Source organism: Egretta garzetta, unplaced genomic scaffold (genome assembly GCF_000687185.1).
Source record: "Egretta garzetta isolate BGI_Z169 unplaced genomic scaffold, ASM68718v1 scaffold573, whole genome shotgun sequence".
In the NCBI taxonomy this organism is placed as follows: Eukaryota; Metazoa; Chordata; class Aves; order Pelecaniformes; family Ardeidae; genus Egretta; species Egretta garzetta.
Window position 1 is genome coordinate 1,471,002 of NW_009259180.1, and position 24,580 is coordinate 1,495,581.

The 24,580-nt window shown below is 39.3% G+C and overlaps 2 protein-coding genes across 2 annotated transcripts in view; both read left to right on the forward strand.

Moving 5' to 3' along the window:
• Positions 1-883: 883 nt before the first annotated feature.
• On the forward strand, positions 884-19,740 carry OVCH2 (ovochymase 2). The gene is made up of 21 exons (XM_009635662.2): positions 884-974; positions 3,327-3,436; positions 4,140-4,231; positions 5,747-5,919; positions 6,906-7,001; positions 7,417-7,568; positions 8,243-8,438; positions 9,977-10,000; positions 11,409-11,499; positions 11,605-11,738; positions 12,142-12,282; positions 13,256-13,386; positions 13,769-13,862; positions 14,639-14,770; positions 15,174-15,254; positions 15,902-16,088; positions 17,537-17,606; positions 18,157-18,352; positions 18,615-18,766; positions 19,088-19,256; positions 19,668-19,740. The coding sequence occupies exons 1-21, from the start codon at positions 884-886 to the stop codon at positions 19,688-19,690; spliced, it is 2,535 nt and encodes an 844-aa protein (XP_009633957.2). The 3' UTR covers positions 19,691-19,740.
• A 2,638-nt stretch (positions 19,741-22,378) lies between these two features.
• Positions 22,379-24,580, forward strand: part of LOC104123417 (NADH-cytochrome b5 reductase 2) — an 11,635-nt gene continuing 9,433 nt past the window's right edge. The window contains exon 1 of the mRNA XM_035891247.1: positions 22,379-22,462. Coding sequence (XP_035747140.1) covers positions 22,379-22,462 — 84 coding nt within the window. The remainder of the gene's footprint in view (positions 22,463-24,580) is intronic.

Below are 24,580 nucleotides of genomic sequence, written 5' to 3' on the forward strand. Positions count from 1 at the left end.
AATACTTGCTAAAACTGATGAGACAAAATTTTTAAGTGGTGAATTCGCAGGGTAACTTAACTTATGCTTTCTGTTTTGTGAAATCTTTTGATTTAGCTGCTGATGCGTTCGTTATTTAGGTTGTGAATACCCTTCCAAGAGACTCGCACTTACATTGTATTAAAAGCAGAGCTTAGCCATCAAAGTGACTTGGAACTGGCACTGCTGATGGCAGCAATGCTGAAATATTTTTAAAAAGCTGAGCCCTGTCCTCCTTAGTTGCCTTTCAGTAATGGGATATAAACATGGCTCTCTTGAAAAAATTACACTTTGCTGCAGAGTTATCTTTGTCTTGTACAACACTGAGCATGCTGCCAACAAAATTCTAAACTTTTGGTATGTTTCTCAGGTCTGTAAAATTGGCTAAATATAAAGTGTGCAGGAAATATAGAGTATTGCCTCTTCAAGAGCTGTAGAAATTGTAGGGGCAAGTAGCACTTGACATTCTGTTTGTGTGTGTTCTACTTTGATGTGTAGATCAGCCTGGGTAAGTGTTGCTAACAAAGCAAGCAACGATAACAGCATTTTGTCATTTTGCCTGAAAAAACTAGTTTTAGGGAGGATTTTAGCCAGTATTTTACAGCAAAGGCTTCAGTAATGGTGTATAAAAGAATCATGCTCCGTTAAATTTGGAAAACTTATTCATGCAGATTAAGTGCTTTATGGCTGGATTAATGAGTAACTTCTACTTCAATTAGTTGCTGTTCTCCTGCTGTGTAGTATTTGGATTTCTTTTTCCTTATGAAAACTCTCCTTGTTTTCACTCATTCAGCACCCCAAGATGCGCATTTCCCCCAGCTATGAAAACTCTCCTTGTTTTCACTCAGTCATTCAGCACCCCAAGATGCGCATTTCCCCCAGTAAGCTGCAGTTACTCCTGGCCGGGATAGTTTGCATTACAGAGTTTTGTGCTGTACCATCCGCTCTTCAGAAAGGTAGGATGAAAACTTCCCATCTAGCTTTAACAGTTTTCTAAGTACTAATGGTTTTCTCCTGAGGCAATGACAAGCATGGGAGTCAGTAATGAAATAAAGAAGCTGCACTAGGTTCATCCCTTAAGTTTTTGACCCTAAGAGCTCGTAGACCTAGACACAAAGTAGCATTAGAATAATTGGTCTAGTTTTAATTCTTTGCTTTTGTTCCCATCCAAGTCTGTAACTGGAAGTTGTCTTTTAAATGAGTAATCCTTATGAAATTTTTGTGTGATTCCTTGGTGATTCAGAATGAATAACATTAAATAAATATGACTTATAATTAAATAAAATTAAATACTCTCAGTTTTGCAGCAAGTTAATAAAGGTAATGTTTTAGCATGTTACCCATGGGCTGCAAACAAAATACAGTGAGTCATCTCTTCCATTGTCTTACATCTTAAAATCCAGAGTATTCTTTTTAGGAACAGTTAATTATGGCAATTGTTCCTGTTTCCTTCATGAAGATTTACTGATTCATAGCAAACTGGAATGGAAATCAGATCTTGGCTGTCGGCATAACCATTTTGCCTCCATTTTAAATTTGCGGTAGTAAAAAAGGGAAATTCACAGCTTGATGTCCTAAATTCTGCAAATCACTTGCTATCTAAAATCTATTTTTGGCTGTTAAAACAGGTGTGGCATCTAAATCATCATCATCAGTTGCTCACTTAAGCAGTTCAAAGCACAGTATTCTCTAGAATGGTATTCTCTTGCTTCAGCATCCTGCCATGCAGATGAATGTGATGCAGTTTACACAGAAATCTCTTGTCCAACCAGTGAACAAAACTGGTCCTGAAGCAGTCTGTAAAGCAGGCAGGAATCTCTTGAGCTTACAAAGAAGATTTTAGTTTGTCAAAATATAGACTATATAAGTTTGGTATAATATTAATATAATATTAATATAAATATTAACTTGTAACTTTTAAATTAAACTTGCATATTTTAGGAGAATAGACTTATTTGATGTTGAAAGAAAAAAGGAAAGTTTCAGTTTGTGAATCTGATTTTTCCATTTTATTTATTTTTTGACCATTTCCCCAGTATCAAGTTCCTTTTGGAAAAAACCTAAATGCATTTTTTTAAAACTTTATCTCTGTCTCCTCTTTTCCCTTTCCTCCACTTATCTTTGCACGTGGGAAAATCATGGGTACAGTGAGAATTAGGAAAGAATGAAAAAAATCAGATAAATGAACAGGATCATTTCTATAGAAAGCCTTTTTTATTTAAAAGCTAGGGCAAGTAGCATTGTGTCAGCATTATTGTGACACTGTAATCACTTGCATCAGCCATGCTAATCGTGAGGATGATTGCAAACCCCTTTTTATAGGTGTTGTAAACTGCATTTTATAGTTTGGAGGAGTCCACATTTTCCAGACTTTGTATATGAGAATTGGTCCTCCACCCTTTGAATACAGCCACCTATCTGCCAGAACAACAACAAAATGTTTCGAGTTTATGGATGCTAATTTCTTCCCAATGTAGAGTTTAACAGAATTTGTAGTAAAATTTATTAGACATGTGTTTGGCTTCATTGATTTTTCATACAGCTAAAAAAAAAAAAAAAAATTGTGGCCACTTCTGGGTTTGGGAAGTGCACTACAAAGAATTCCTGTGCTGCTTGGCAGAATTGGTTGCTTTGCTTCTGTTTTTCTTAAATTACTACCAAATCAGTAACCATCACCACAAATATTTGTTTCTCTAAATATACAAATACATAAAAATTATCATCTTTACTTAGCCATAGTAGACGATAACAATAGTGAGTTAAGAAGGAATAAAGTTAGCCCAGTAATAGATGTTCTGGAGAAATTCAGCTACTGCCGTTGGTGATCAGGGTCTGCATGTTGTGCATTTTGACCCGGTTTGTCCAAAATATTTTAAGTACAAATGCTGGGTGTAAAGAGATTTCTGAAAGTGATAATGAAACAGTGATTTAGTCCCAAAATAATTCCAAAACTTGCTTGAAAGAGAATGTTAGTATTCAGAAAGCTCAAGTAAGCATGAACCTTGTGAAGATGCTAATATGTACATATACATGCATTCTTGCTCATTGAAGGGAAAATGTAATATCTGTGATACAATTAAACCAAAAAATGCTCATCTGGAGAACTTCTGCAAAAGAAAGTACACTGCCTTTTTCTTAGCCCAATTTAGCTTTAGTCTGGACAGTCTGTATTATGAATTGTAAGAAGGTTCCTGTCATGGCAGAGATTGCACTGACCTCTGCACCAGGCCATGCCTTCCAATTCTATGTTACTGAAAAAATTAAATCCAGACTAAATCTTTCCTTTTTTTCCTCCTTTTAATCCTCAGATCTTAAGTGTGGGCAGAAAGTTCAAGAGACAAAACCATGGAGTTACCTTAACCTTTTCACTCGGATTGTTGGGGGAAACCAGGTGAAAAAAGGCTCGCATCCATGGCAGGTTTGCACAAGCAAATGTAGTTTTATCTTCAGAACAAAGTCCTGACTTTTCATACAAATGACAAAAGAAAAAATCAGGTATATTTTGTGCTTACTGACACTTACGGTGTATTTTTTATCTCCACTCTGCTTTTATGAAAAGCAGTGAAGCAGGTGGAGAGGATGTGGAACCTGTCCTGCTCTCTAAGAAATGTTTGCTTAACATTTACTATTTCGTTTATCACTCATTATTTTGTTTATCACTCTTTCTGAAAGAGCATCTGTAGATTAGTCTGGTGTAAAGAGGCATGGATGAAAGTACTCAAAAATAGAAGGACACCAAAGGACGCTGCCCCCAGCCTCCAACTATTATTAGGCATTGTGGATTTCCAGTGCTCCCAGTGACCTGCAAAGGAAAAATTCTTAACTAACTAGTAACCTTTACAGCATGCAGAGTACCTCAGCCACTTGGCACTTGTTACCTGTATGTTGCTTTTATCCAGGTACCAAGTCACAGCTGAGGGGAACAGCAAGGTTTAGGATCTCTTAGATACAAGGAGCCATAAGAATGCCATGAAAGTGTTTTGGCTTGAAATGCAGCATGTACTTTGGCTATGTGAATCTTCAGAGAGTACCTGCATGTATTCTCTCCTTTCTTCCTCAAATGCATTCAGAGCAGATGTAAAGATTTTCTTTATTTGACATGCCTTCTTTACATGGTGCAGGTTTCCTTGAAACGAATGCAAAAGCATTTCTGTGGAGGCACGATTGTTTCTGCTCAGTGGGTCATCACAGCAGCCCACTGCACCTTAGACAGGTATGGATGTGATATTTCAGGAGTGGGCTGCAGGTGCAGAAAAACATTGATTGTAAAAGTGTGTGTGCGCTGCAGCATTTTTTGTGGCAATTACATGCACAGAATCACAGAATGGCAAAGGTTGGAAGGGACCTCGGGAGATCTTCTAGTCCAGCCCTCCTGCTAAAGCAGGTTCACCCAGAGCAGGTTGCACAGGACATCGTCCAGGCAGGCTTTGAATATTTCCAGAGAACGAGACTTCACAACCCCCCTGGGCAGCCTGTTCAGTGCTCTGTCACCCTCAAAGTAACGAAGTTCTTCCCCATATTCAACTGAAACCTCTTATGCTTCAGTTTGTGCCCATTGCCCTGTCGCTGGATGCCACTGAGAAGAGTCTGTCTCTGTCCTCATGACCTCATACAGGTGCCACCCTTTCATTTGTAACCAGTATTTTCCATGTTTTAGCAGACAGGGAGAAAAACCTAAACCTTTGAACACCTCAAAAATAGTTAAGTGTAAAATAAAATTACAAGGATTGTAAGAGACTGATTTTGGAAGCGTAGGTAAAAATCTGTACCTAACTATAATTATCGGGTGACTGCAATTTTTTTTTTTTTTTTCCCAGAGGTAGCAACTGGCAGAGTATATGCGATTAAATGGTGAATGGATATAGTACTGACCTCTTGCCTTCTGATGATTCTCAGCCTTAGTGCTGTCTTAGTGCTTAGGTCTGTGAATGTTGTACGGAAGGTTTTGGTCCCGATTCTGTGGTGGCTTTGCTGAGATTCTAATTCCCTTATAGTTAATACTGAATCTTTGTACTAATGGGTCACCTGGAATTATAAATTTGATCTGTATTTTGGGGGTTGGACTACATGACCTCTAGGGGACCCTTCCAACCCAAAACATTCTATGATTATGATCTGTATCTGGCATTGTATGTGATCACATCTCAGTCAAATTAGCCAATAACTGCAGCATTCATATTAACTACAGAAAGACAGGCAATGTCTAAATCAGCATAAAGCCTCCTGACACAAAAGTACTTCTTCAAAATAAATTTGAAGCAGAATAAAAAGCTTATAATGATTGCTTTTGTGTTTCCTTGCTGCACATCTGATCTGCTACTAGGAGCCCTAAAGCAGGATTCACTATGTTTTTAAGGTATAAACTGAGAATGCTAGAGAAGTAGTCTTATTTTTTCTGTACTTTCCTGTGTCCAAATCTCCCCTCCTTCTTCAAAAAACAGCATGATGAACATTTTTAAACACAGTAAGAGGACCTGGTTCCTTAATGGACCACCAAACCACAGTCGGGAGTGTAGCTAAATCGTCTTTCTTCTCATTCCTTTTCATCTCCCAGTTTCTACTGCAGGGCATACTCAGCTCTTGCTGACTGTACTTATTAAGTGCTCTAAAAGCTGATGATGAAAGGTATTAGGTATCAATAGTAATAACTTTTCTGTTTAAAAACAACTACATTTTTCCTTTTGTTTTGAAGATCCTGTAGCTGAACTTTTATTCTTCTATTCTATAGGAACCTACTGCAGTACTTGAATGTCACTGCAGGAGAGCATGATTTGAGGATCAGGGAGAATGGTGAGCAGACCCTCCCTGTTAAATATGTCATTAAGCATCCAAACTTTGACCCCAGGAGGCCAATGGACTATGACATTGCGCTTCTGAAGCTGGATGGAGCCTTTAACTTCAGTAAGGCCATAGTTACCTGTCATCTTTTTTGGTGGGGAAGGTAAGGCCTTTGTTTCTCCCACATGCTGTGAAAAGTCTTGAAGCTCAGTTTAAACCCATTTCCCAGCTGTCAGATTATACCACCAAAAATCTCAAGAGTATTTTGCAACCAAAGTGTTTAAAATACCAGAGGTAAGTCAGAGAAATGTATCAGTTAAATTAAATGGCCGCCTTCAGACTTAATACTCCCTTGAAGAAAAAGGTATTGTTTTTTGCATGCAGGAGATTAAAATTTGACCAAAGAGGTGGTTTTATTTACAGGGTGAGATTTCTGCCTCTGGTGAACAGTAAAGCTAGTCAAAGGCAGATCGGAGCTGAGAGCATACAGCAGCACTGTCTGTACCTTACTCACACCCCCTCTGCTATTTGCCCTCTTTTTCCTTCCTGCAGAAAGGGCCCAGGGATTGTCTTTTGTAGTGGCAGAATGGTCCATCTGGGGGCTGTAAAGGAACGGGGAAGGTGAGGGCGGGACAACTGCTAATACCCTGTTTCCTGGCCTGTGAGCCAGCCATTTCTCAGCTGTACTCTAACTTGGCCTTATAGTCAGGTTTTCTGAAAGGTGACTTCACATCAGTTTTACATAACATTGAGGTGCATACACTTTGCTCTTCAAAGGCTCCAGCTCACGTCACTAGGTTACTCTTTATTTGCCACCACAAAGGTGAGCGACTACTTTCTCTAACGGAAGTTTGGATCATGATAGCAGCTAAGTTTAAGCTGAATGCCAAGGCCTGGGCTGAAGCTTGTGATGCTCCTGGCTTCCTCTTTCCATTCCAAAACACTACAAAGTGGAGGCACAGACAAATTGTCAAATGACAGATTAATTTTTCAGATGTCACAAAAATAACAATACTTTCTTAGTTTTAAAAAAACTAACTGAGAAAGGAAGCTTTTTGTTGTTGTTCTTTCAAATACGTATCAATAAAATTCATGTCCATATGTGGCAGGTTCATCAGTTTTGCCAGCGTGTCTTCCTGATCCAGGTGAAAAGTTTGAAGCAGGATATATCTGCACTGCTTGTGGTTGGGGCCGATTAAATGAGAGTAAGCCACGCAAATTGTTCTTTGACATTCAGGTTTCTCAGTGTCTTATTTCTGAAGCGAAGAGCTTGATTGCATAGGTCATAGACCAGAAAAAACATCAACTGGTCATAAGAATTGTAATCTCAAAATGGGATCTTTGCTAGCTTCTATGCCTACCTGTGAATTATCTCAAAATGGATCGCTACAATATATAGACCTGTATTTCAGATGTGAAACATTTTGAAATTTATTCAAGTAAAACTGCTTATGTACACAAAACCGGATGTTTATGTAACCATAAAGTGGCTTGGAGCAACTTTAAACTCTGGGTTTGGGGGGTTTTTTTGTATGTGTGTGTGTGCATTAGCAGTGACGTTAAGTTTCAGCATTCAGCACCTTTTAGCATTTCTTGTGAATAATTTTTGTTGTATTTCAGATGGAGTACTCCCTCAGGTCTTATATGAAGTCAATCTACCAATCCTAAACAATAAGGAGTGTTCAAGAGCATTATCAACTTTAAGGAAACCTATCCAAGGTGACACTATATTGTGTGCTGGATTTCCAGATGGAGGGAAGGATGCCTGCCAGGTCAGCTGAACTCAGGGCCTTGTGTACTTACAAGCGTTTCTCAGAAGCTGAAGGCTCTGTGTGCCTATGTGAATAAATACGCTGTAAAATGCAGTATTTGGAGTCTATTTATCCTGATGTGTGAATTCTTTCACAGGTTCTGTATGGGGCAACGCACTTAATTACAGGATTCCATTTTAATTATTGTATGAGTTGTATGACAGGTTCCTGAGAGCAATTTTGCAATGTATCCCAGTGCAATTATGCTTGGGGCTTTCTAACTTCAGAACACTTGATAAATCAATTAGTTAATGTTGCTAAAACCCTAAGGAGGAAAGTAGAAAGTATTGCCTTGGATTACAGGAAGGAAAGGAAGTGAGATACAGGTTAAGTGATTGTTCCTTGTCACGGAGGAAAAAAAAAGCTCCTCACTCCTTTTTGCATGCTAGAACACAACAGATGTGCACCCATGAGGGAACTGGTTTCTCTCTTCCCCTCTTGACCATCCGGACTAAACAAGATAAAAAAGAAAGTGTCTGTCTTCGCAGGTTTTTTTTTAAATTACTATTCTCTGTGTTGCAGGTTTGTTAGCATATGGCTCAAAAGAGAACTCAATAAACTCTTTAAGGCTTGCTCAGTGGTATGCAAGCACTTTTGTAAGCTGTGGGTTGTGGGCTTTTACTTGTTTTTTACAGGGAGACTCGGGAGGCCCTCTTTTGTGCCGACGGAAGCATGGTGCCTGGACTCTCGCTGGGGTGATCTCCTGGGGGATGGGATGTGCTCGTGGCTGGATAAGTAATGAGAAGAAGAAACATTACAACAGAGGATCTCCAGGAATCTTCACAGACCTCAGTGCAGTGCTTTCCTGGATTCAAGAGAACATGAGTGCTGGTATTACGTCTCCACAGTAATGTGTCCCTCACTTCTGACAACTCTTCTGTCTCATAATATTATTTCATTTAATTCTATCTTTTTCAAGGTATAGCACTTGTATTTTCCCTATTTCTCCTGGCAAAGCACTATAGCATTTCACAATACCTTTAAGCATACGGTTGCCAAAACCAAATTGAGAGCGCTGTAAATGTTTGCTTCTCTTCCACGTTGCCTGCTACTTAGGCTATATATGTGTGTGTATATATACTTTTTTTTTTTAAGAATGGTCCTTTTATCCAGCTAGCCAGGCAGCCCGGTATTTTGGGTTTTAAGTGGAAATTCGTCAGTTGAAAGTGCTTGAAATTTCATAAACACCTCTTCGAAGTCACTTGTCATTTTTCTCAGCTAAAACGTGGTGGATCAGACATTTGACTGCATGGGGAAAAGTCCTGCTCTCAGAAGGGTTTTTGCTTACTCTGCCCAAAAGGCTACATACGCCCTCCGTGCAGGAGAACAACATGAAAATAATCTATCACTTCCAAAGTCATGGAGCTGGAGATATAAATGACAGTCTGTCCACTGCTGAACTTCACTCAGAGCATTAAGAAACTGAATTAATATTTTCGTACATTTTGGGCTATTTTCATTAAAAGGTATTAGCAATTGTATTAAAATTTATGTGGAGAACTGAAAAACTGAGGAGGGGTGTTTAAGAAAAAGAAAACCAAAAACTGAGGAGGAGTGTTTTAAGAGTTTTTGCTAGTTAATGATAAGAAAAAAAAATTGCGAGGGGGAAAAAAAAAAACCCTTTCCATTAGAAACCAGCCTCAATGGGTGATAGAAAAAAAGAAGCACTCGTAATGTCAGAGAGAAATGTCACCTTCTGAAAAATATTTTGGTTTTTTAATTTAAAGGAAAAAAAGGAGAGAGACAGGGACTTTTTATTAAAAACTTACTTGTTAGCCCATGTTATTATCGGGGGGGAAAATAATACGATTTGCTACTATGGTAATTAAAGTGTGTTGGCTCCAGTGCACAGAAAAAGCCATTTGGTGGGTAAAGTAAAAATGCAATTCTGAATTGCATTGCACTAGGTTTTGCTTGCTTGCTCTTTTGCACCAGTGTGACAGTATAAAAGATCTTAACTGCAATTGCTGTCAGGGTTAATGTCTCTGTGTCCCTGATGTGATGCTAGCAGTTGGATTATGCTACCCTTACCTGAAATGTATAGTATTTACTCACCAAGCATGTAGAGAGAGGGTACTGTGCTGCTCAGAACAAGCGGTGGCCTATCAATGTATGATTAATTCTAGAAATGGCTACTCCAGAATTGCTTATTCCAAAGTCAGCAGTGCCTACACTTGCAATTTTGTTTTAATTCTAAACCTAGTTTAATTGTAGGCACTATGTCCCCAAGAAGCATTTGAATTTGTCTCAGTGCTAGCTGTATAAAATTACCATTTCACACAGATAACAATGAAGCCTGCACTGTGAATATGAAACTACAGTAATTTGTTCTTCTTTTCCCACCCCTTTTCCTATCCCTCCTTTATTAGATTTGAAAATGAAAAGCTCCACAGGTGAGTACAGTAATTTTTCAGTATCTTCTATCTGTGTTAGAGCATAAAAAGACCCCCAAAATAGTCTGATATATAATTTATAAAGGAGGAAATGTAAAGAAGCTTGACTCATCAAAGCACTTCTAAATGTATACTTTAAATATATACTTTTTTTCTTCATGGTTCTGTAAAAAAAAAAAATTACCAATGGAGGGTTGTACTTACGTACTGGTGACTTCAAAAAAGATTTTTGCTTAAGACAGCTATGTATAAAGCCATATTTTTATTGAAATGCAAATAAAATTAATGGGAAAAATGTAGAACAGAACCTCAAGCAATGCATGAAATCTAGTTAGTGGGGTTGATTCTGTATAAAAATATAGATTCTAAATAGAAAGTATGAGGTAATTTAGTAGTAGTTTTGCACAGTCTATGATGAATCTATCTGCTCGTCTGGTGTCTGTTTCTATGAATAAAATGCAAAAAAACCCCAACCCACAAAACCCAACCCCAGATGTAACGTTTTAAAATTCAAGTCTTATTTTGATTCTGCCATGTTTATGTTCTTATTGGACACTGTTCATTTAGGTACAATAAAGGTATTATAAACAATTCTTGTGAACTAGATCTTAACATTTTAATTTTGGTAATCTAGAGTGAGCTTTCTTAGATGATAAACAAGCTTGGGCACATGGTCAGTTTGCATAGACTTGCTGTGGCCAGTGAGAATTGGGTGTTTAAGTGCTGTTTGTGTGTCTCTGAAATTTTTTACTGGTCTTACTAGAACGCTTCAGGTAAGATAATCTTATTGGTGCATGGCTCCTTAAATTTGTCTTCACATGCATAGTTGTTGATAAATGTCTTACTGGCTTACCTTGCAAGGAGAAGGAAAGGCAAGAGGAGATAATTTTTGTAAGTAATTGTGTTTCTAGCAACACTTATCTGGAGAGGAAAGCTTCTGCTTCTTCTTTTAAAGTGTCTTTATTACCATATTGTACTGTTGCAGAAGTCTCCTGCTGTAACATAGCTAAGGGCGTTATTACAAATGGGCTGCCATGAACAATTTTCTTATGTCCTGAGGTATGCATTTTTCCTCCCTGAAAAATGTTTATACTGAAATCCTCATTTAACAAATAGTTTCTTTAAGGTAAAAAGCAAGCACTGCCATTTTTACAACAAAATATGATAGCGTGTTGGCAGTGCTTCATTTTTGCTCCCAATGTATATATTTTAAAACTGACTTACCATAATTCCAAATAAAAGAGAGAAGAGAGAAGACCTGGCATCAGTCTGCCAGCAGAAACAAGGTACAGCTGAGCAATCTCGAGTCTCACAATATTCTCTAGAAGTTTGAGCTTTTTGGTGGAACAGATGATTGCATCTGTGTCAAACCTGATTCCTTCTATTTTGTTTCAACTCTACAATGCAGCATTTTGTAGCGTTCAGGATGGCAAACTCCCTGACAGTGAAGGAGAATTACATTTTCCTGGAGGTCCCAAACAGTTCTATCAAAACCACCAGTAAGTGGACAAAACACAGTCTTTCCCCAGAAACTATTCCCCATACTGGTGTAGTTCGGGTTTTTTATTGCAGTTCTGTGAACAGGAACTAATTTGTTGTTCCAGATTGTGTGTATGGACTCTATTTGTACCAGAAGGGAATTACATATTGCTTCATTTTTCCCACTTTGATATAGAGCCGGAAACATTTTGTGACTATGATTCTTTATCAGTCTATTCAAAAGACGACAGGCTTGTTGGTGAGTTGCCATCCCCTTATTCTTTAAAATAATCTGTCATTCTAACAGCAAGCACACCCAATGAGGACATTGCAGTTGATTCTGTTTTACTTATGTTTTCATGATGAATACATTGTGACATACGATCTAAAATGAAAGACAAAGAGTGTGGGAGGAGAAAAGAATGGAAAATGCCGAGTAAGGAACTGTGTCAGCATACGGCTTTCTGGTGTCAAGAATTTTCAATTTTTAATAGTGTGCATCTATTTGGGCTAATGGATTAATAGGGAATGTAGAGGAATGAATACGCAACTTCCTTTTCACCCTAAAATTTTTATAGCTAAGTACTAAAAATGGTACATGCAAGTTTTCTCAAGTGACTAAAGACTTTAAACAGTGATTATTCACTAATACTGTATTTCAGGGAAATTCTGTGGAGGAGATCTTCCATTACCTGTTTTGATTGGCTCCAATAGTATAAGGCTGAAATTTGTGTCTGACAACAAGGATAATGGAACTGGTTTTTCCATGATCTACAAAGCTCTTGCACCAGATATTCTTCCTGGTAAGTCTAAGTCTAGTAATATACATGTCTCACTCTTGGGTGGTGGCCTGAAAAAAAATTTCAGAAGAAAATAAATCCTATGATATTTCTGTTAGGGATGATGTTATGAACAAGATAAGTGTGGTTAGGCTGCCTTGTGACTTTGTGGAGAAACTGGGATGCCAGAAAGAGATGGGATAGATGCTGTTGAGAGAAGCCCTCCTTTAATCTTGCCTCTTCTAGATCCACTTTATACAAGATCTCATTTCCTTCCCTACTTCCAGAATGTTTTAAAACATAATTTATAAGATTAGTCAACTGAGAAGAATTGCCAGATGAAAGCTGCTTTGCTAGTCCCAAATATGCTTTCATGGAGGGGCCCTGCGGGAGGCAGCTAATGCCAAGATACATGTTGTGGAGAATTGCTTTTAGTTTTGATGTGCAGAGCCATTCACCCTCACTGGGGAGCAGGCCGAAGGGCCATCTGCTGAGTCTGGACAACCCAGTTACAGACCGACACCTGTTGTTCCCGTTTCTGCAGCTTTTCCAGCTAGTTTTTTTTCCTTTGCAGAGTGTAGGGAGGGATCCCTTCTGAGGGGCCTTGCCAGTGCTTAGCCCATCAGGAAGACACGTCCTCTGGTTGTGTTTTATGTCTCCACTTTCCTCTTCAAAGAAAGTTGGCAAATGTTCTTCTGACATGCCCATGTCTCGCTCTTCTGTCACCCCACGCAGGTACCTGTGCCTGCAATGCACTGCCTGTAGCCAAAGGGGAATGCTATAGTCATGGGTTGAATTGCTCTTCTGCCTGTGAACACATAAAAATTGTCTTTGCATCTTTTTCAAACAGAAGGATTTGGCTTGCTGCTCTTGTCCTGTTCTCTTTCTCAGCTGTGTGAAAGCACCACAAGAGTTTTTCTGGATTTAAATATTGGTTTTTGTGAATGATTTGATAGGAAATCACAGTGCCTCCATTTTTGTTTTCCTGGATTTCCAGATTCTGGCTGTGAGTCCATAGCTGTCCTTTTTGAAGAAGGAGTGTTACAAAGCATGCACTATCCAGAGCAGTACAGCAACATGGCAGACTGTCAATGGATTATTTGTGCGCCAGAGGACCATGTAATCAAGGTATAATATGAGCCCTTCTTGTGCCTACAGAATGGAAGCGAGCGTGCCATTGAGTTAACAAGAAATTATGCGGACAAGCAAGATCAAGCAACATAAGCTTGAATAATGCTGCTAGATGCAGCTAAGAGACATCACTTTCCATCCCAAAAGGCAGATAGGTTTCAATTTCTCCTTTAGGTTAGAGTAAAATAGGATTTCCTGGTTTAAATTTTATGACAGATTCTTCTAGCAGGTGCTATGTATCACCTGTGAGAGGTCTGAATGTTACAGAAACTGAACCCTAAAGAAATCGTTGAGAATACTAAACACCCTGTTATTTATCTTTGAATATTTTCTGTGTGATTTTAACAACAATGATCACTTTTTCATTTTTTATTTAAAGCTTACATACCAGTCTTTTGAAGTAGAAGAGAGTGAAGATTGCTCTTATGATTCCGTGACTGTGTATGAAGATGTGGGAAAAGAGGAGGAAATTGGTTTGACTTTTGATTTTTGACGTGGTTTGCGGATAACCTATTTCTTCTATGACTTTCACTAGCCCTGTTTTACAGTCTAAAATCAAGTTTGCCTCTAGTGTCTCAGGTGATGTTACAGGTACTAGTTTCAGTACTTTGAAAAATACTTAGGGCTATTGCTGCTTCTGTTCTGCTTACAGAGGCAAAACCATATTGAACAGAACAGTTTTGTGTGTTTAAATTCTATACGAAACACAGTTCTGAATTTGTGTAAATGAAGAAAAGGCCATAACAGAATAATTTGTTTTTATAGTAGTGATCAGGCACAGAAAAGGTCTGCTCTTCAGAGTCCAGTTGTTCTTCGCTCCAGATAAGCATTCATGTAATTCTCACCACCTTGCTGGAGATATTCCCCTGGCTTACATTGAATGAGAGGAAGATCTGTCGCAATCAGCTGATTTCAGCACTTGCTTAGATTTCAGTTGGTGCTGAGGCACCGACAAGGGGAAATAGGGCTTCCAGTGTGTTCTATATGTAATGGCAGCCCATGAGCATGAGTGCTGCAATAGACTCTTGTTCTAATGAGATAATTACTGAACAAGCAGACTGTCAGGAATAATAGGACAGTCCTTTGGCCTCAGTCTGTTTATCTCTACTCCTCTCTTGTGCATGGTTATTTTTTTATCCGCCTGTGTGAGAGCTGGAATACACAGAATATTGGGTGCCCATGGTTGAAAGCGATAAGGATGAAAAAGCGCATGTTAATCTGCACTGAACCTTTGCTTTCTCATCTTCAGCTAAGTCTTGTGGATTTGCCCTACCAGCACCTGTCCTAAGCTCCTCTGCTATGATGCTGGTTGTCTTTCACTCTGATGAAACAGAGGCCTTTGGAGGATTCAGAGCTACAATCTCTTTTGTTCATGTAACAGGTAATAGAAGTAACTTGGGAAGCTGCCTCTTTGGGGCAGCACAAAGGGCTCTTCAGTGAATCTGGCTATTCAGAATTATTTTGCTCTAGGAGATTCTCATCTAACAAATTGTTTCAGTGAAAAAACTGTATTGTGAACCTATTGAGGCATTAAACAAAGAGCTTATTGAGTGGGTGAAGAGAAACAATGAATCTACCCAAAACCTCAGAGTTTTGTTTTATGTAAGAGTGTTTGGTGTATTTTAAATGGCACCTTACTACCATATGAAGATGTAATAGCCAGATCCCTACCACAGAAATCTGTTCCTTCTACAAAAATTACAATAAAGGAAATAAAAGTTATTTTGTAATAAAAATATCACTCAAGACAGCCTGCTAACACATTTGCTATTTTCATTTGCTAGATTTAGATACTTTGGATTCATCTAGCGAAGAAGAATTTGAAGATATGGATATGACTGAAGAAGAAATACAGATTACAACAGGTAAGCCAACCCAAGTTATATTTTCTTCATGGGAATACGGAGTACCTTTTGGACTATAATTTAAATGGTGTTTTCTCCAAATATTTAATGGATGCAGTTGTTCCAGAATTTTTCATTAAGGTATTTTGAGGAAATAAAAAGATGAATAGTAACACTTCTGTGTTTTGGCTTTAGAATAGCAGAACCTAATTTTTCTTGATTTCTTCATCTTGCTCAGTCATTTACAGCAATGCAATGACATTATTTCAGCTTGTATGTTGGTTTATACCTACGTGCTTTGATGAAAATAATCACAAAGAGTACAGGGTAGTTGAAAATAATAACCAGCATTTTAGAAGTTTCCTTTTTCCCTCCAGTACTTTATGGAGAATGGGGTGAGTCCATATTCATTGTAGGTTTGAGACTAAAACTTCTGAAGGTAAGCAGTTGCTTTCTTCTTGGTGAAGCTCTGTTTTTACTGAGATCACCTCCTCCTGCTATCTCTAAACATTTGGATCCTTTGTAATGAGGGAAGTTGAAAGATTTGGCAAAAAAGGGGAGGGGGGAAGCTTGAGAAGCTGCGAGGTAGCTCTTAAATAGACAGTTCTTTGCTTCTCCAAATCCTAACCTCTAAAGCTTTCTTGAGACATCTGTGCTTTCTGTTTCAGGTGATATTTGTGGAATGCCTTCAAATCAGCCCAGGTTCATCTTCAGTAGGATAATTGGAGGTGAAGAAGCTGTACCATACTCATGGCCTTGGCAGGTCAGTGTACAAATTTCAGATGAGCATATCTGTGGAGGAGCAGTTCTTGCCAAAGAATGGGTTGTCACAGCTGCTCACTGCTTTAATTCTAAGTAAGTACACTGGGATGAACCCTTCCCTGGGAACGTCTGTAATTGCACGGTGCATCTCTGCAGCGTGGTGGTTCTGCCCAGGGTGGCTGGCACAGTTTCGGTTACCACCTACTTACAGCTCATGCTGGCACTGGATTCTTTTGCTCCACAGGCGTGTACTAGGATCATAGTGGCTACTAAGGAAGTAAGTAGCCTACTTCTGTAGGCTTGGTATTCATTCAGATCAGTTTTCAGAACAGATGACAAGATACTAAGTCCCTTGTCACCCATTGCTTACTCTTAGGTAACGTCTTTGCATTTGGGTCATTTACAGAGGACTTTTTCATCCAGGTAGAATCAACCTATCCAAAAATTTTTAAATTACTGAAATTGTGTAGATTTTGGAGGACATACAGGAGGCTTTTGCACGCAGGCTTGATGCCATCCCCTTATTAAGAACCTATCAATCTGTTAAATCAGATTACGTGGAAATTTTTCTGTGTTTATTGAGAGGAGACAAGAGGATAGTCTGTGTGACTTTCAGACTCTTTACAATACTTTCTAAACTGCAATTTGTTTATTCATCTCTTAGGCCAAATGCTACCGATTTTGAAGTTCAAATTAATTACAATGACATTAATTTAAAATTCACATATGTTGCATCATTAAATTTTAAAAAAAAAATCCTCACAGAATTGCTGATATTTAGATATTCTGGCCTGTTTTCAAATAAAGTTGAAATTACTTGAAAATGAAGGTAAGCTTTCAAAAGCCCTGAATGCCAAAGATGCTTAGATGTCTCTATTTTCCATTTCTTTGATTCTCCTCCCCACCCCCCCAAAACTGGGGATCAGAAATGCAACTGCTGTTTTGACTTTGGCTTCTAAGTTTCTAAATATTAGTTTACAAAGTTTTATGTCTGGAGTGTTGTTGTGCAGTGTTGAAGGTACTGCTTTAAGAGCCATATTAAGGAGGAATTCTCTATTGCATGTTGCCATCACAACAGAATTTGCGTCTGTGGCTTAATGATTCTACACAACTAAATTAGGGAGTTATGACAGATTTTCAGGCAGTGAGTGTTTGGTTAAGAAACCAAAGGGTTAAATGAAATGTTTCTGTTGCATTTCTTTATATCATTTGATTATGTTTTAGAGATCACACAGTTTTTTATTAAGAAGGTAGGACCAGCACTGTCCGTGGATGATGTGGACCATGCAGGCCTTGTGTTCTGCATCATGCACCCCCAGTCCTTATAAAAGTGACCTTTCTCTCAGTTTGCAGTGTGTTTGTGAGATCCTACTGCCTCATCATGAGAATATTTAATGCTCCCTAGAAGTCAGTGGGAAGATTTCCATAGATTTGTATGGGAGTATGGGCCTCAGGAGCTGTTGGCCCAGGAATATGTAGGGCCCTAGTATCTGTTTTGGGTGGGGGAGGTTTTAAGATTCACAGTTGTTTGTTTGTTTTAGGGAACTATACAGAGACTTATGGATGGTGATAGCAGGACTTCATGATCTTGGAGAGCAAGAATACAGGCAGGTACTATAAGTTCTGCTTAATAATAAAATAGAAATCAATCTTGCAAAATAGTTTTTCATGTAAATGCACCTCCCAAATTGTTCGTGATGCAGCAATCTAACAGCCTGCATGCTGACCTTAATCTGCATTTACACAACAGCTTTTGTGTGACTGTCAGAGAAATTGTATGAACACAGATTTGGGCCTTCACCAGTAATGAACTCCAAAGCTCCGTATCCTGGAGGATGTGTGAGTGAGGAGCATGGTGTCTCTAAATTCCCTGCTGATTATTACCAAGACAGAAATAATTGGCCACTTTACTCAGACTGGACAAATGTTTTTCCAAGACCCCCTTTCTACGTTTGCTGGATGGAGTTTCCGGCATGTTCCATGATCCACATCCAAGAGGCATAATCTTGACTTGTTAGTATAAGAAAGCTGGTGGCTTCAGCAGCTGCTTTTAAATGTTTCTTCCTCTTAAGACATCTTGCATATGGCCTGAAAATTTGTAAAACTTGAAGACTCAAATTCCTACGTCATTCAGAAAACATCATTGTCCTTGCTTTCCTAGAAAAGGTCAGTAAAGCAGTATATTATACATCCAAGTTTTAACAAGACCACTATGGACTCTGATATTGCCTTACTGCAACTGGCTGAGCCCTTAGAATTCAACCATTACGTGCGCCCAGTGTGCCTCCCTACCAAGGAGGAAGGGATTCAGCCCTCGAGGGTGTGCGTTGTCACAGGATGGGGTGCACGTGAAGAAGGTATGCAGTCTTTGCTATTTCGAAGGTTGTGCATGCTGTAATTGTGTTTTAAATACTATATTCTGTGTTGTAACATTCATTCTGTCTCTATATTAGTTTCTGGAGAACAGACATGTTAAAAAGGCAGCTTAAACATGCAGGGAAATGGGTGGGATGAAAGATAATTTAGATTGAGACCGTCTAAAAAGGGGAAGAGTAAAGCTTCTTTCTGGAGTCACCAATACATGCCTCTACTGATTTCTGAAATGTCTTTTACTTCAAGACAGAGAAAAGGGGAAAAAACTGCAGCAGCTGGAAGTCCCTATCCTGGTGCTTGACACATGTCAAAGCTATTATATAAATCTTCCCAGAAAAGTGACCCAGAGGATGATCTGTGCTGGGTTTCCTCTGGACGAAGGCAAGGACTCATGCACAGTAAGTCACACACATCACCTTTGCCTACTGACACTTGGGGTATTGCCAGAGGGGTTGCAAAAAGGGAAGTGTTAAAACCTCACTAAGAGCTGTTTTCTTGCAAACAGGCTGTAGGTGATTTACAGTGAAAGACTCCTTAATAGCAGGATTTTAATTCCTCATATTGCAAAAAGAGGTACTTCCCTTGAACAAAGGTGATTTCTTTCTATGCCTTTTAAAATCAAAACCCCCCAAACACATGAGCAGCTGGGACCTCTCGTAGCTGAACCAATATTTAAAAAACATGAGCGATGTTAACAGGATTCCTTTGTCCTTGTGCAGGGTGATTCTGGTGGCCCATTAGTTTGTCCTTCAGAAGATAACTCGGGATTTTACACCCTTCATGGAATCACTAGCTGGGGCTTGGGATGTGGAAAGAAGAACTACCCAGGAGTATACACAAATGTTGGTGTTTTTGTTGACTGGATCAAGCAGAGTGTTAATAGCAGTGGTATGTATGAAAAAAACAATTAAATGAATCCTTTTTCTATGGTGGATGTTATTTTGAGGTCTTTTCCAGGGTGCCAAATTATATTTGGGTGTCCAGCACTTCCTAAAATCTTGGCTGTTTAAAATACCCCTAGCTGAATGCCAAGAAACAGACAAATCTAAATCAGTAGTCACTTCTGAAAATCTTATTTCTTCCGGATGTATTATTATTCCCCTCTCTATTGCATTGCTTGTGTTGATGAATATATTTCCTTACTGCTGCTTTGCTGCTTTGTTTCTCAGGGTTGGGAGGAGGTAGGGAGGCATGAACTGACATGTGATGACAGCTGAGTCCACTTCAGCAAGTTTCCAGCCTGCCTTTGTTGACAATCTTTGCAAAGTTTGTCCTGTTTAATTTTTCTCCTTTTTGTAGATCTCCCCATTTTCATGGCTTGACCGTCAAAAGAGCAGTTTTGATGGACCACACTGCAAAACACTTCCAAAGCACAAATATCATTGAAAGCAAAATTTTGTGAGTGTGTTAGTTCATGATTTGTGAACAGATTCCAAAGCAGCCGATACTTACGCTGATGAATTTACTGCTGATTTACCTCAGTTGAGACTTCGACTTTACATGCATGTGCTTGGGGCAGACATAAGTTACTTACAGGCTTCTGACACTCTGTTAATCTACCTTAGAAGGAAAGAGAGAGAAAATAAGCCACTGTACACCATATGCCAAGCATGTCCTTGAATGTAGTACTGGAGTGCATAAAAATACTGCAGAAATGATGAGATTAAATAAGTGCCTGTGTAAAACAACTGGAGGGGCAGTCGGTCATCCTTCCATTAAGGTCAGTGGGAGCGTTACCTCTGGCTCTGAGAGAACCTAGGCCGTGGCAGTAGTAGTGCATCGCTGAGGAGCAGAAGAACATTCTCTTGTCATTAGTGATGTGAATCAGTCCAGTTGCTGGGAAAGGGGTATTTTTCATACAGTTTGTGTTTTAGCAAAATGCATGTTGTTTGAACAGATAGAAGTGTTTGAAAAGACAGGTGTTACAGGACAAGGCCCTTTGGTGCCATGCAAGGACTGACAGCTACCCTAATTAACCTGTACATGTAATTAAAGAGGTACTGTGTAATCCACACTCTGCAAACTGAGCGCATTTACTTGTAAATAGCAGTTTGTTTAATGCCCAAATGGCTGCTTACACAAGACATTGTGATGACAGGCTCCAATTAGCTTTGCAGACTGTTCTGTGCACAGTCTTAGTGTTTAGAAACTGGATCAGTATGATAGTACAGTAGGTAACACGAGTATAATCCTTCTTTGACTCAATGGTCTGGAAAATAACTAGAAAATAAGAAAAATATCTCACTTTGTTTCTGTTGATATTAATGGTAAAAATCTTTAGAGATGTGTTTCCCATACATCCATTTGATGCCAGTAACCCTAGTTTTTTGATGACATTAGTGTAGAACTTCTGGGGTTTTTTTAAAGACGTAATTTTATTCTACAGCTGGGGAAAAATAATTGCACTACCTTTATTCCCAAATGAATAAGGTAAACATTTTTCACCAGTTTCTTCTCTTCACTGTAAAGTTTTAGGAAAAAGCTCACAAAATAATCTGGAGCATGAGCTTTCTGTGAAACTATGAAAATACTTCATGGTGGGAGGACTATGGACAAATTCAGCTTAAGTGTAAAGCACAGATGTATTACATTATTGATAGAGTATGCTTGTTCTATCTCTGATAAAATCTTTGAAGAGGTCTTTGGAGAGCAATGGAGGGCAAATGTCCTTCGTAATTTTTCATTGTGGAAGTCTGTTAATGTTCAGTTATGGTGGAAGTTGCTATTAGCTAACTATCTCAGTGTAACTATGCCGGGAGGAGATGTGTCTAATCACTTGGTTGCTATTCTGTTTTGCTTAACAGGAACAGGATGACTTAAAATACCTGTAAAGTTTTTATCTGCTTATAAATCTAATACAAGGATATCAAGTGGGTGTGTTCAGAAAAATAAAAAGGTGGGGGGAAACTGCAGGTGGTTTCAGCTTTGCTAGCCCTATTGAATGCAGTGGCTATATGGTGGTAAATAGATGTCTCAAAAGAATCCTTCCATATATTTGGAATGCTGTCTTAAATTATTTGTATTTGATTTGATTGTTAGGGTACTTACTTTTTGCTTGACTGCATGATGTTGACCTTTTGTGTTTCTCCTACTATGGTTTTACAAGTAGTCTAGTTTTGCCTTTGTTTATTGTATCTTTTTAGTCTATTGTAAGCTGCCAGTATCTTTTAGCAATAATGTGAACTGTTTTGCGATGCAAATGAAATCTGATTTTTAAAAAATAAAAAAATTACTTAAATGGAGTTCATGTAATGGAATTGTATTTTAGTTTTTACAGAATTTATATAAAGGTCACTTTAATTCTTGACAGTTACATGAGGCTTTCCTGAACCCTACTGTAAAAAGGTAGGATACTAGTAGCCTGCCTGACTACTAAGGTAGGCTTAGGTTCCCTGCATGCTGAAAATCTGGATATAAACATTCTTCTGTTGGCATGTAAGTAAAAATATCTTCTTTGTAACGTTATATGGAAGCAAATGAAGGCTCATTGCATTGTTCATTGGCACTGTGCTAAATGTTTAGAATATAAGTCTACTTCCAAAAATATCTGGTTCTGGCCTTTGGTTAGCATGAGCATCTGTGACCACAAAGTTTTCCTGCTTAGCTCCGAAATGGTAGTCTGCTCTGTATGTGTGCAGGGGCACACATGCTGGGAGTCCATCCATACTGCCAATGATGCACCGAGATAACCACTCCTGGAAAGGCTATTAGATCATTTTTGTAACTTCTGTTGGAAAGGCGAGATCTTAATCAGAAAACAGAAACTATATGTCCATTGTTAAATCATGTCTGGCAATAGTACAGAAGAGGAAGCAGTTGTTCTCTGAAATCTGTGCTCTGGCTATATAGCCTGACAAAAGGTGTTAAAAGCATTGTTGATCTCTGACTCTATGGCATTACTTCTGTGAATTCTTGGTTCATAATTCTTTTTTCCTTTGTTATCTCCTTTTCCAGCCTAGGACAGCATAGTGGTTTACAGCATCGTACTGTTCTTGGTTGCTTGCGCTCCCATGACCTCCCTGATGAAGCCAGAGGAGCAAAAGCACAGAAAGCACAGCAGCATGGATCCTTCCTTAGATGTACTCTGCCTGGAGGTATGCATGCCATGTATTTCCTGACTCTTTCTAGAGTGGGTCTGCCCAAAAGGATCTGACAATCATAGTATTTAGATGGTACTATAGAACTACATTCTCATGTGGTCTTTCCAGTTTTCTTCTCTTTTCCCCTGGCCCTTTTCCTTTGTACTTTTTGAGGACAAGTGGCACAAGGGCAGTTTTTTCTCAGTTAGGAATCCATTTACAGTCATGTATTGAATGCACAGAAAGACTGTTATTTCTTCAGCTGAAGTGACTAGACTTGGTTCTTTGCATGCTTTCAAAAGAGAAAATTGAGCAGTAGGAACTGTGGATGTTACATCTGTGTAAGACAAGTTAACAAGAGGAAAGAATTCGGCTTGGTACTTTGAAGGAAAAAAAAAAAATTATATAGTCCAAACCCCTGCGCCTTTGACTCAAAAGAAAGCAAAATAATCCTGACACAGCATGTGAGTGAGCCAACTAGGAAAGGTGCCCCACTGGACCTGTTGTTTGTGAACAGAGAAGGACTGGTGGGTGATGTGACGGTTGGAGGCTGTCTTGGGCATAGTGATCACAAAGCGATAGAATTCTCGATTCTTGGAGAAGTAAAGAGGGGGGTCAGTTATATTTTGGCAGTGATTCCCCTGCTTTTGAAGTCAGAGGAGGAAAGCTGATATTAACAAAAAGAGTGTGGTGGGTATTAATTCTCTGGTCTTCCATAGTTAGTACTTAAGTAGCACAGGAGTCTGAATGTATTTTTCTTTCAGTCTTTCTACAAGTCACATAAAATAAAAGCATTCAAAAATCTAAAAATTCAGATTTATTATCTTCTCCTTGTATCACCATCTGCAGCTTGGCACACTGTGACATTATTCCTGGCATTCCTTCCTCCCCTGTAGGTTTGATCAGCTCCTTTTCTTCCTCCTGACAAAGACGTGTCTGTGTGATATGGACGTACTTTTATTTTAAATAAGCTATTTTGAACCTTGTGGCATGGACTAGAACTTCAAAGTCTTGTATTTTCCTTTAATTGACTTTTGTGTCTGTCACCAACTTGTGTGCTCTTGTCCTACACTCTTTAGAGGGAATAATGATGCTTAGTCTCTTTTTTTTTTTTGTCTCCCCAAAAGCAATTTGGAGTAAAAATTTGGATACTAAATACGTTGTTAGTGCTGCTTGTCACAAAATAAAATTTTGGCCCAGGGGATAGGGAAGAAAGTAGGAAATCATTGCTATTTCCCCCAGTCACACTAGCTGAACCTCAGCTTTCTTCCCCCCCCCCCCCCCCCCCCCCCCCCCCCTCGTTCCTCTTTAAAAAAAAACAACATGGACTGTGGACTGTACGTGCTGTCTGCAAAGAAAGTCACAACTGCAAAGCCAAGCGATCAGCAGTGCCTCTTGCTGGGTGCCCTGGCATTGTAACGCAATCCTGGCCTGTGATCTTGGGGCAGCCTTCATGGCCTTTCATTAGGATTGTACCTATTGCAGACTTGAGAGAGGATGCTTGCATATGAAAATGAAAGATGCCGTCTTTACCTGTGAAACTTGTGGTGTTAGATTATACAGTTGCATGCTATTTCTGACTAGAGGACTTGAACTTTGTTATTGTACAGGACAGACTGAGGCAAACTGGGACTGGACCAGAACTCCTGCATCACTGTTTGCTGTTGCTGAACATGAAGGCAATGAGAGGTAGGAAAATGCAGGGGAGGAAAAAGGAGTATAGCCAGTGAGTGCCCACGCTGGGTAACGGGATTTTGTGGCAGTTTTTGTCCCACTGTTTTGTGCAAAGTGGGTCTGGTTGCTTGCAGTGGCCTGTGATGTAAGTGTTGTGCTCCCATCCCAGCAAGCGGGACCTGCTGTCCAAAACTGCCCCGCAGGCCTCTCTGGCAGCGAGGTCTGTGCGCACGACATGTGAAATGCTGATAAACCACAAAGTGTTCCTACACGTGCCTTAGCTTTACAAACCAGACACGCCAAACGGGAATTCCTCTCCTAGGCTACCCTGGTTCAGCCCGGGTTGTGCGAGGAGCGGGGTTTCGATCAGGCGTTATGCGCCTTGTGCAGAGATGCCCCTGGGCCCAGCCTCCGCCTTGCCCCATGCCGGCACCCCCCACGCGTGCCCGGCGGCTGGGC